This window comes from Bidens hawaiensis, unplaced genomic scaffold (genome assembly GCF_021521415.1).
Source record: "Bidens hawaiensis isolate Kalapana, Puna unplaced genomic scaffold, B.hawaiensis_p1.1 tig00000780_1, whole genome shotgun sequence".
NCBI classification, from domain to species: domain Eukaryota; kingdom Viridiplantae; phylum Streptophyta; class Magnoliopsida; order Asterales; family Asteraceae; genus Bidens; species Bidens hawaiensis.
This window is the reverse complement of record NW_027491045.1, coordinates 5,133,856-5,147,418: the sequence shown is the minus strand read 5'-3', so window position 1 is coordinate 5,147,418 and position 13,563 is coordinate 5,133,856. Positions and strand designations below refer to the sequence as shown.

Below are 13,563 nucleotides of genomic sequence, written 5' to 3'. Positions count from 1 at the left end.
TGTCTAGGTTGGGCAACAAGTAACTAGCCACCCATCATAGGCTAGTGTGTAAACAGTAATTAATATGCATTGGTTTATACCATAAACTAGTTAGTGCGTACAAACTTTGACATATTTATGGTTCATAAAGACCTAGGACCCTTCACGTGTACACAAAAGGGTAAATACTTTGTGAACACTAGCCAACACATAGCCAACCACTTGGTATATTCCTGACTTAGTCTTATATAAAAGATTAACATCCGGCATAAGGTTTTCTAATTATCATTCCTAGTATGCGTAATTATTTCATCGCCCATTTTAAAACACGGAACAAGATCAAAACTTGAGAAGTAGAGAAGGTAGATGGGACCATTCGAGAACGATCGGTCAGTCATAAAAAATAAAGAAAATGAATATACGTAGAAATAAAAGACGAAACGGAAGGTGTAAAAGGAAGTACAGGTAAAAAATAACTTTACAACTAGAGGAAGAATCTGAAGAATGTTTTCATGGAGTGTAATAATCCAAAACATTCTATGTTACATGCGAAAACAATCAGTCAATCTTACATACTTACACCGTTTAATCCTGCATTGTCACCTCATTTTTATCTAATGTAAGAGTAAAAATCACCTTTTTAGGGGGGAAGAGACACTTATGGGTTATAACCCATGCACCTTTCAGTCCTGTATTGTCATCTCATTTTTACCCTCAAATACTTACAAAACACAAAATCATTGTTAACACCTACACACAAGTACATTAGAACTTTTTGTTTGATTTTTAGTTCTTTTAAGTACAATATATGCCAAAAATGAAAATATTTTATGTGGCAAACATTGTCATGGAATGAAGCATGCACCTACCCACATAGGATGACAACGGTGTTGCCGTATAATTTGAAAGCCATACACCATACCATGCCCCGTCCACTCTAATCCAAAACCTAGGCCCACGTTTAGTGGACAGGCCCACATGCATTGATGGACAGTACTTTTATCTAGTCCAATAATGGCCAGAGAGCATAAATAATAAGTCTACATTTGTCCTTAAGACTAAAGATTGCTGTATATTTGGAAAGTGCATTTCAAATTCAAAGTTTGAAAGAGATTTCTAGTATTTAAAATTTGAAAATATTATAATTGGTTGTCTATTACTTCAAATGTCATCTAAATAATGGTGCCACATGATTATTAGTATCCAACACAAGTTGCGATTTACCTAATGGAGTCTCGTAATTTGTTTTTTTTAGCATGTTTCCATGGTTAAAAAAAATCATGCGTCCCGTTCAGTCAAATCAAATGAAAGACGTTAATAATATAAAAATGTAAAACATGACATGACGCGAAGAATTTGATTCATGGACCACAATTTATGTCACGTCGTTGTACGTTAAATTACTGTTATAAAGCCGGACATTATATATTAAAGCAAAATGCGAAATGGAAAGACATGATCTCATAATCTTGTAGTAATATTTTGTATCTTCAACTTGTTTTTACTTCGAAACCACATAATCAACCAAAACAAATCAAAACCGCGTTTTCAAATCTAACAAATGCATATTGATGATTATACTACCACCAAGGCACAACTATATTAATCAATACAAGACCCATTGGTTAAACTCCATGATCATCAACAAAACAAGCTGCTAAACAAACTCAGAAGGTAACTCACACCTCAATGGGTTGTACATCATGCAAGATTCGTTGTACCCGATACATCAAAATCGTGAATCCTTCGTAACAAGCCACAAAGTACAAACAACCATAACTTGAAACAAAACTTCCTTGCCATGGAATAATTCTCTTCCCGCCCGAAGGTAAATAACATATTTCGAGTTCATTTTTGAATCAAACCTCATCTCCTTGTATATAATGTTTGTTTATTTATAACTATATATGTATATAAGGTATGTAATTTTAATAGAAAACCTTTATGCTACAGCCATCCCGGCAGGATACTGCATAGGACTGGAGCATATAGTCTCAATGTATTCGGGTTGTTTCTTTACCCTTGACACATACTTTTCTTTGTGTTCATCAATGGAGATCTGCTTGGCCCGACATTCTTCACTACAAAAGGCTTTCTCGCCTCTGAAAATGAAAAAAAAATATAATCAAATATTAAGCCAAGTGTCGCTGTTTTAAGTGTATTTCTTCTTGTAATGGTAAAAATAAATTTCCATTTTGGTACTTTCATATTTTATATTTTTTTTGGTAACCATGAAAATTTATTAGGCCACTAAAGTGTTTGTGAAAAATGTTTCTAAACTCATATGCTAACCAATGAAACCAGATAAAACATAGTTTGCACCAAATAGATGCCGAATTCAAAGCTAAGACTTTTGTTAAACGCGTATCATAGCGTGAACCTCTTAAAGATAACATAAACATAAGTACAAAAGATTGTTGTTTTATCATTCCTTTAAACATGAGTGTATCCTAAACCCAATTCTTCTGATCAAAAAACAATAAAAGTCATCTACTTTTAAAACAAAATAAAATTCACAACATAATTCTAGCACAATCTTATTCAAACCAAAAATCATAAACTTTTTGCAAAAACACACATCAAATTCCAAATAATATTACCACAACAAGTCAACTACTTTAAAAACAAATAAAATTGAACCTAAAATCACAAGATAATTATAGCCCAAATCTTATTCAAACAAAAAATCATATCTTTTTGCAAAAAACCATCAAATTATCAAAATTAACAACTTAACATAACATAATAATAATAATAATAATAAAAATAATCATTTTCATAAAATCATACCTATACATGAAGATATCCAACCCATGAAGCTTCTTCTTACAAAGACAACAAAAACTCAAAAACTCCACGTCATCAAACACCACCACACCACCACCACCCGCCACCGTCGGCGACGGCGAACAAAACACACCACCACCACCACCACCACCACAACTCTTTCTCTTAAACCCATCACCAAAATACTCTCTTTTCTTAATAATATTATTCCCCACGTGCGAAATCACACACGTGTACTCCTCCAACAACTCCACCTCAACACCTTCTTCCAAAACGGGTCTTTTACTTTTGCTAAATATCGGAATCGGGTCGGATCTTGGCGAAACCGAAAAAACTGGGTTCTGGGTATTTTGACCCGTTGACTCATTAGTCAAAGCCACCGCAATTCCCAGCCCCACGACGCCGTTTTGCTCCCGGAATCTTTTTAACATAAATCTTGAATTTTTATTATTTTTTTCATTATTTTCTTCCATTTTGGGGCAAAATATTATTGGGTTTTTCAAGAATCAGCAAAAAGATTACTGGGGTTTGTGAAAAATTGAAACTTGACTGGATATATACATATAAGTGTATGTATATGTGTATTTATATGTTTATATGTATATGTATACACACATGTATGTGTATGTATGAAAGTGGTTTAGAGAGAGAGGAAGAGAGAAAGCCACATGTTTTCTTTCTTCTTCATCTATGAAATAGGCTCAAGGGATTTAAGGAGATTAGAGAAGCCATAATGGCAATCTTGTATATAATTGATAATTGAGGGGTGAAGATTTGTTTCCTACTTTGGTCTACTTTTAAGTTTACTCCCCTTGGGTTTGTGTGTTGAAGTAGTTTACTCCCTTGAGAATGTTATCTTGTTGATAAAGTAGAATATAAGTTTTTATTACTTTGAAAAACATGTAGAGAGCTTTAAATCGTGTGCCAAAACAGATGAGTCGGGTGGGGTTGGGTTGGATCACGGTGGATAGAAGTCAATACAACTTGGTTTGAATGTTTAAATGTGATCCTGTTCAAAACGACTGTTTTTCTAAAACAAAACGTATCAGAATCAATTCAAGAGCTGTATGTGTTTTTATGGTTATGACAACATTTTGGGCTAATCCTAAGTTATTTGGTTATATAAAGATGACAATCGAAATCGAAATGAATCTTTGAGTTCACTCTCGTCCATCAAAATCGGTTTAAGGATTGTATTGTTTACTTTGGTTCGTGAGGTTGTTTTGGCGACCATGAGAGAACTTCTTAGTGTTTGTTGATGGTGCTCGGTGTGCTGCGTTGTGGTGTTTCATTGATATTAACCTGCTAAATCTATGAGATAGTGAGTCAGTTTTTGAATAACATGTTTAATTGTTTGCATTCATTCCAAGTTAGTTAGTTTTTAATTCCGACCCGTTTAACCGACTGTACAATTTTCATACACCCAAATGAACCAAATAAGCTGATAAAAAAAATATGCTCAAATCAATTTTTAATGAGTAAATAACACACACACACACACACATATATATATGGAGAGAGAGAGGCCATGTTTGTTTAAGAGCATTCCCAACCCGTCCCCCATCCCCATATCTATATTTACACTATAAAACACTACATTTCTTTCTCATATTTAATTAAATAATATTTTTTATACTTTTATTATTACAGTTTTTTCTCTTCTCTATTCACAACCAATTCAACAAATATTAAAAAAAAATAGGGACAAACAAAGTTTCCCAAAATTTATAAAAAATCACTACATTTTCAATCTGCACCCTATAATTTACATTTACAATCACTCAAAATTCCACCCTATAATTTACAAACTCTCCTCACGTGATTTAGGGGATGGGTTAGAAATGCTACTAGCTCACTAGGATTTCATCATGTGGTTCCTTTTTGTCTAGCAAGCTTCTTATTTGGCAATGGCCAACAACCTTTCAAATATTCCAATATAATTTGGGAATTGGAGATTGTACTTGCCTAAGTTTCTATCATCATAACAAACTCTCATAATGATTGAATAAAATTATTCACTATTTGCCAAACAAACCTAATGGATTGCCAAATAATACGACATTGCTTGTAATTACTTGCACGCCCAATAAATAAGCTTTTTCTATAAATAGACGAGCTAGTGATTGGCTCATAATCATCATAAAGATTTTATGGTCAGAATTATCATGTCGTATACATTGGGATAACGTGTTTCTATAGTTTTAGTATTGTTCTAAATAATTCTTAATGGGTTGTCATGTTTTCTGATCGAGGAATTATGTTGTTTCAACTAGTAATCCACGATGTTCAAATATATTACGTAAAAGGCTAGTAGTTGAATCGTAAGCGGAATTAGATGCCTAAAAACACACTTATAATTTATTGTTTTTAGCTTTAAAAAATAAAGGAAAATATAATTATAAAATTAAAAGTATGCAGTTTATTGATATTTTCATATGGTCTTTAGTTATATAAATAAGAGATGTTTTTATTAACTTTGTCTATTAATGATGGGGTATTTTGGGTATAACATATTAAACCTTGAGGGTTTTATCTGTTAATTTATGAACTACTGGGCCTTTAGACTCACTACTGAAAATTCTGAGGGGTTTATATAGTATTTCTCCTTGTTTTCTTCTCCATATTCTTGATATTTTTTTTCTTTATTTTTTTTCCTTTTTTTTAACTCTCATCTTTTTTAGAATATAATAATTTCTGCCAATCATACCTACAAAGGTTTTTTTTGATATTATTTAATGCCAAACGGAGACATTAATTTGATATAATATATGTGTGTGAGAGAGAGGGAGGATGAACTTAATATATAATTAGTGAGAGAGAGGGAGGATGACCTTAATATATATAATTGTTTTGATGTTTTAAAACCTACCGTTACGAGTGTTCTTATATAATTTGTTTTGTATATATCATCTTTCTTAATGTTTTTCCGCACCTGCTTTGATTATTTCAACCAGGAACTTAAAAATAAAATAAAATAAGTGTGTATAAAGTAATGATCGAATTTTTGTGTCACCATACTTGATTTGACTTATAATTAATACATAGAGCTAGCTCAGATGGCCAAGAAAATGAGAGGAAGACTTGGGATCCCATGTCACAGGTTCGATCCTCGATCCCGAACCGGTTTTACCGGCTCTCCGTTGTGGTGTCATTTGGCCGGCGTGGGAGACGGATTTATCCGATAGGTGGTAGGCGTTCGCCAATAACTCACGAGTGCCCAAGCGTGAACCCGGTTAAAACAACATAGTCTTAGCCTCGGAAGAGTTGAAAGTCACTATTCTAAAAAAAATTAATTCACAGGGCTAATACTTTTTATATAACCTTTTAAATGAAAAATATTATTATAAATATTTAACAAATAGAAGAAAAGAGATTTTGTTCCACTTAGAATCTTGAATTGATTAAAATAAACAACTAAATTGATAGTGATACACTTTGTGAAACACTTTATGATTGGTTCCTCCTAAACTCAATCTTCAATAAACAAATTGCCTCCATGCTTCAAAAGTGGTTCACACTAACATCAAAGTGTACATCATCCAATGCATTGTATTCATTTAGTGAAACAATCATTATATTACATTATTAATTTATATTATAATATTATTTTATGTTAGGTTTTGATAGTTCTAAGGTTGCTTGTTGTGAAAAACGCCCAAGACATTTTCAAACCATTTAGCGAGGCATGTTAACGTCTGAAACACTATCTAACTCAAAGCAAGTGAGGCGTTAAAGGGTGGCTTAGTTAACACATTAGCGCCATGAGTGCAAAATCTAGTGGGGTTCATCCCCGGATGCACCAATCAAAGGCTTTTTTTCGTCAATTTACAATTAGCCGGCAACGTGATACTTAAAGGACACAGTACTTAAAACTTATTGTTTGCGTGACAACGACGTGACAGTATATTATGCTTTTTTTTTAGTTAGCCCACTAGTCCACTACACATAGCCTAACATACATTATCTTTCATTTCATTAGATGGTTTATAAAAGTTAATTGAAATTCTATTTTTAAGCACAACCCATTCATCTACGGTATCAACTGAGTTTATATAGTGGTTTAAAATAGTGTGAAAACCATGTCCAATTGGATTTATTTTTCTGCATTTCTTAGTATCAATGATAAAATCATTTACATATGATGTGGTTCCAACGATTAATCGTTGGCCAAAGAAATAAGATGAAAACCAGATTAGAAATTTAGAGCGATAACCAGAATATTAACCTTACATAGTAACTACCCACTACTTAACAACTACCCACTAACTAAACAAATAACCTACCACTAATTTAATCAAAAGAACATGCATGTAACCAAAACTACTAGAAACCCACTTTGTGTTCATGTGCATGGATGTGGCACATAACATTCCATCCCCTTGAGAAAACCTTGTCCGCAAGGTTAGAAACAAGCAGCATAGAGAACATGAAAAGGAATTGGCGAAACCACGGTGGTCGCCACTCGCTTCTTCCGGTGGCATTTGGAGTGTTGATAGCAAAGAGCCATGGTGGACGCCACAGGTTAATAAGATTATTTGGACCCATGATAGAGTCAACAAGACATTTAATAAGATTATTTGGACCCATGATAGAGTCAACAAGACATGATACTGTGACGTTTACATAGTAACATATTAGGCGGCTAGAATAACCAATAACTAACCATTCCACAATCGTGGCTTTTGCTTTCGAAGTTGCAACAGGTTTCACAAATCCAGTCTTCTGATTCACCAGTTTTGCTACAGCCTTCATCGGTTGCTCAACGAATGCCTTTAGGCATTTTGGTGTAGACGACAAATGTGGAGGCACCTGTTTTGGGGCTGATGTTGGTGCGGTTTTGAAGGCAAGTGGGGGGGGGGGGGGGCATCTTTCAGGCCCGGTGGTTTTGGTGGCGTGGAGGCGGAAACCCTGGTTTGATGGCAGCGGTTGGTTGTGATGAGCTGGTAGTGGCCGGTGTTGGCGTTGTGGGTGCGGAAGCGACATGGGTTGGGAACTGAGGCCAGTTTTTTAGAAGATTGATCATCTCCGCAAGTGTTGACTTGATTCGAGCCAACGACTCGTTCCATTTTTGAGCGTCCATAGAGGGATCAAGATCGCTCTGATACCACTGATGTGGTTCCAACGATTAATCGTTGGCCCCAGAAATAAGATGGAAACCAGATTAGAAATTTAGAGAGATAAACAGAATATTAATTCATATTTTCATTCCTACTCAAAAACAAATGCTAACAAACTATAAATAACCTTACATAGTAACTACCCACTACTTAACAACTACCCACTAACTAAACAAATAACCTACCACTAATTTAATCAAAAGAACATGCATGTAACCAAAACTACTAGATCCCCACTTTGTGTTCATGTGCATGGATGTGGCACATAACAACATATAATGACATTAGACAGAACTTAAAATATTATAGTTTAAATAAAGGATTAAACAACTTAAAACATTTGGCACTTTAAACACGACTTCCCCATCTCAACACTCAACCTTGATCAACCACACGTGTTTTACCTAAAAGTTTATGCACACGTCTTTTGCAAAAAACTAAGCGACCAGTGGCGTATAATTTGGTGTATGCAATAGGCACAATCGTATTCACTTGCATATCATCATTTTGTTGATGACCTTAATTAGCCAGCAAATCTACCGATGCACACGTCCAAACTAATATATGACGTTAAAACATTCACTAACAATATCTTCATAGATTACATGGGAAATACTTTCATGTGTATGATAGGTTTTTTCTAGTACAAACCTCTTATTAGCACTTTCATTAAAACCAGCTATAACATTCACATTAAAATCTCTAATTCTATCACTATAATTTAACAAAATATCATTTTATTTTAATTTTTCTATGAATTTTGTTTAACCTACTACAATTTATACTCTATATGCCCCATCTCTATCACGTTCACAAACATTTATTTTATTATTATTCTTGTTCTTTCTTATATACTCGTAATATATAATGACAATGATGAATTTATATTTAAAGAATCATCATTCATAAAGCTCTAAGTTTTAGAGATAGAAACTAAAATCCTCATGAAAAAAATAAAATAAATGAAAATCTTTAAATGTTAGATGCGTAGATAGAGACTGGAACCTCCCTTTGTGCCAATCTAACCTATATGAACCAAACCATCGAGATTCCAATCCCTTTGTACATCTAGTCTTGACCAATTTTACCAAAACTTTTGATGGGTGCTTAGTGGGTCGTTGTTCGGGTTATTGAACGGGGCTATTTGAATTTGAACAGTTGAAACTAAATTTTCATCCAAATTGATTCAAATTTGAAATTGGAAATGATTAACATAACCCGGATTATGAGAAAAAATAAATTAAAAATATTTATAAATAAACTCTCACACAAAATATAATTGTTTTTAATATACAAAACCTACATAGCGAACCAAACTTTGACAATTTATCAGGGATGATGTATCATAGGTTAATTTAAATAATATTCCATACATCTAGGGAAACGAGTTTATTTAAAAATTAAAATTAGTTGAGAAAAAGATTTGATAAAAATAATTCGCAAACGTTGTATAATGAGTAGTGACGAACGGTGGACAAGTTGCTTTAATTAGAAAATGTTCCGGATCAATTATTTTTTTTCCCTAAAAATAATAATACTTTTCTTATTTCATTTACTTTAACGACCAACTAATACAAGCCGGACTATCTGAGGTAACTCAATGACAAAAAGTAGCGACGTACATCCGCGATAAAAAAATAACAAATTTGATGTGTATGATTAACAAATATTTTAAAGGGTTATTAATGTGTTACATTTCTAATTATATGTTTATATAAAACTAGTCATTTTTTTAATGGCGCTGCTATAAAAAAGAGACTAGCAAGTAGCAAATACTAGTCACCAAACAACACAAATACAATATATTATTTGCCACATCAAATATACACCATTTATCCTAATTGGCTCCAATATTTCTTTTTTAAATCACTCAAAGGAAGCTTAGAATTTTTTGGTCTTCCGCTACCTTGTATGGACAATTGTTTATATAATCGAATAACTTGTTTTCCATAAACTTCATAACATGACCTAGAAAATCGATTGGGCTAGCTTGGTTTGTGAGTGGTTTCGTTTGAGATGGTTTTTGGACCCCATAATATCGGTGATTAAAAAAGCATAAAAGGGTGGAAGTTTAACCATCTTGAAATATTTTGCCAAACCGAATCCGTCATCGAGTATATTAGTAATAAATGATCCACCGTCTCATTACGCTCAGTACAAAATGGACATAAATTCGTACCTACTTGGCCACTTGTATATTTCTCATCGAGAGGGCAGTTCAAGTAGCTATTCTCTCTTGTTGAGCCCTAACAAAAAAAAGTGAAAACGTTAACCTTTTTTGGAATCCAGTTGACCCACTCATATCATATGGACTTTGATCTCGAATACGGATTGGTTTCCCAACAACTTCTGGGCCGAGCTAACAGAAGATTTCGCTTCCGGCCAAGTAACAGTTGGCAAAATTAGTCCTAATCGCCCAATTTGAATGAAATTGCCAGGAACGGTTGATATTAGTCAATTGCATTAAAGATGTACAAAAACCTATAATTGACATATTTTGTACCATTCATAAGTGTGTAATAAATAATTCTTTAATTGGATACCCAAATGAAAAATACATGGAAATTGCATTGATACTTCTTGTCTACTTTGACCTCAATTAATTAAAACTTACATGAAATAGTATATTTGAATATTAAAGTGATTATGACAACACATTGACATAACATAAACTTTTTTTATTGAACAAATTACTTCGTATTCATTTTTGTTATCCGATTTGAACCCTTATCATTTAAACAAGACCTATCTTTATAAATACTTAGATGCCATTAGGCTACAAGCCATCCGATAATATATCTACATAGCTAATAAAAAAGAAGCGCACCCATTAAACACCCCCCATGAAACTAGCCTAGTGTAGTTGCATGGTCTAAGGGCACATATAAGCTTCAAAAGACCACTAAGTCAATCATGAACATAGCTTTGGCTTTGCCATCTATTTTTCGTGTCGATTTGGGTTCTGTTAATTAAATTGAGTGAATATATTAAAACTTGTCGCCTTTACTGACATTCAACTTATGTTCACATTTTTTTTATCGTCAACTTATGATTTGATAGTTGAATGTCTATTCGATGGTCAAATTACAAGCTATGGTTACTTCATACGAGTACTTACAAAAGACCATTTGACTTCGCCTGATGATGGCCAAAGTCTAACATGATCGATGGTGGTTTATCTTACCAGATGATCACACTTAAATGTGTATGATCAACACTTCCAAGTCACCATAAAGCTTCAAATATTGTGGTAGAACTTCGACAAGATGTTTATCAAAATTTGACCCAATATATTAGGTAAGCAATAAATCTACATCAAACCCTAAAACAATGTCAACTTTAAATAAAATATATGTTTTACACATTATAGGTTGATTTACAATCTAGTGTTAAATTATTAAGAAATCTGACCGATTAAGAGGCAATCTCTGAATCATTCAACATGTTATCTAAAACTTACCTATAACGAGACTTCATTAACCATTAAGAGATGTCTTTTTAGTAAACCAAACATGCTCAACCTTTGATCGATTCAGATAATATACATATTATTAGTCAACTTATAGGGTATGATAACATGAGACACAACATTTGCTTATCACATCTTGGGTGGTCCTTTATATCCCCTTTTCTGTTGTGACGTTTTCTTTATATATATATATATATATATATATATATATATATATATATTATATAGTGGCATATGTTAAATCTCCACTACATGTGACTGTCCACAAAAATAGAAACACCTATTGGACTTGGAAAACAATAATACAATGCTATTGAAGAAATGGCCATTTGGAATTTGGGACCATTTAAAAGACTTCAAGGTGTGATCCCCTCAAAAGAAACAACAATATTTAATTTTATTCAGTAAAAAAATATTTTTTGTTAAATAATAATAACACCATTCAAATGAAATTTGTGCAAAACTACACATTAATAATTGAAGAGAAAATATTATTCATTTTAGTCAAGTTTTTCATTATAAAAGTAAAAGAAAAAAAATATAAACATGAATATATGTATATCATCCTTTTCTCTTTTAAGTTTCATAAAGTGAGTATCAGAAAGTATGGATAACTTTATATAATGGTATATTGGAACATATTTTGAAAATGCTCTTAAAAAGATAAGATTTACTAGGATTTAGAACAGATTTTGATTTTTTATTGATAGTTGGATGTGTTACAATTTTAACTAAGTTAGCACGAAGTCAAGGTACATATAATCATGGTTGTAAAAATAACGTTTAGGTGTCGATTGATCAGCGAGTAATCCCTGAGTACTCCTCCCCACCTAGGCCAAGTACTCGGCGAGTCATCCTGGAGTACTTGCAACTCCCAGTTGACCAAGTTGGTAACGCCTACCAACTTCTGCAACCATGCATATGAGTTTGAAGCGATAAGTAAACAACGATGAAAAATAAGACAACGTTTTTTATTGTTTAGGTTTTTTAAGTTTTACGGGAAATTAGAGTCTGGTGATATAGCTTGCCGTTTCTGAGGCAATAAGCTTGAGTAGTCTAATGATAGACACTCTCTTGAACCACATCTAGGGTATGATAAAACTCAACATATCTTAAATGATCTCAAGTTCAATTAGTTACCTTCCATGCCAAGAGAAGCCATAGATGCAAGAGGTGTGGTGTTTGAGAGATGTGGAGGATTTTATAGTGGGTATTGTTAAACCGCATGTTGGAATGCAAGTTGCTCATTTGGGATGGGTGTTAGTGGACACGGTTCTCCTTAATTGTGTCTTCTCTCTTTCTATCACAACTGTTAAAAGCGTTTCTCATAGTTGTCGTATGGCGTTTGCCCAATCTTGAATCCCATGGTGGACAAGGTGACGTTTTAAAGGTGTGTAAGCTAGTCGTTATATATATAAATATATAATTTCTAAGATCTAAATAAAAATAAAATGTTAAAGACTATATATAGTTCATTTAAAAAATAACGTATTCACCCCTTATTTTCTTACGTGATACATCTACACATGTCCGTCTTGCCAAATAATGCATGTCTCCATGCCATTAGAAGAATACACACACATCATGCCAAAATATGTAATCAAAATCTTATAAAAAACAGGATGCCTTATATGTGAGATGATTAATCTATATAAGATAAAATAATTTAGTAGATTACTACTAGGGGTGGCAATCTTGACCCAAACCCTTTCAAATGAGTCAATTTGAGTTGTTTTAAAAGTTAAATGAGTTGGTTTGGGTAAAAAGTTTTAACTAAATGGGTCAAAATGAGTCATTTGAAATTCCATCATTTTCGGGTCAAAATGGGTCACAAGTTCAAAGAAATGGGTCGATGTGGGTTAGTGTCATAAGGAAATGTGACAGGTGTCGGATCGGAACGGGTTTTCGTACAAGACAGGTTTCGGCACGAAACGGGTTTCAGATTGGAACGGGTTCGGTTCAGGTTTCAAGCCAACACAAGTTTTCACCCGTAACGTGTTGGGTATTGGTTTCTTTTATTTCTTTCTAGTCGATTCCGGACTCATTTTTGTCGGGTTTTTCAGTTTCGTTTTTGTTCTGTTTGAATTCTTTTAGTTTCGTTTTAATTGATTTTTTCGATTTCGATTGATGTGGTCCGGTTTTGGCTTTTTGTTTCATTTTCGTCAATTCTTTCGGTTTCGGTTCGATTCTAGGTGGGTTTTTTTATGGAAC

At 33.3% G+C, this 13,563-nt stretch overlaps 1 protein-coding gene across 1 annotated transcript; it reads right to left on the bottom strand.

Moving 5' to 3' along the window:
- Positions 1 to 1,253: 1,253 nt before the first annotated feature.
- On the bottom strand, positions 1,254 to 3,326 carry LOC143537404 (FCS-Like Zinc finger 14-like). Its single transcript, XM_077031187.1, has 2 exons — positions 2,770 to 3,326; positions 1,254 to 2,081 (listed from the first exon to the last, which is right to left on the bottom strand). The coding sequence occupies exons 1-2, from the start codon at positions 3,237 to 3,239 to the stop codon at positions 1,922 to 1,924; spliced, it is 630 nt and encodes a 209-aa protein (XP_076887302.1). The 5' UTR covers positions 3,240 to 3,326; the 3' UTR covers positions 1,254 to 1,921.
- Positions 3,327 to 13,563: the final 10,237 nt, after the last annotated feature.

What these genes read in the sequence shown, in the direction of transcription:
- LOC143537404 (XM_077031187.1), bottom strand. Translation starts at nt 3,239, where the DNA reads ATGGAAGAAAATAATGAAAAAAATAATAAAAATTCAAGATTTATGTTA. An exon ending in TTGGATATCTTCATGTATAG is followed by an intron (nt 2,082 to 2,769) that starts GTATGATTTTAT and finishes TTTCATTTTCAG; the next exon opens with AGGCGAGAAAGCCTTTTGTA.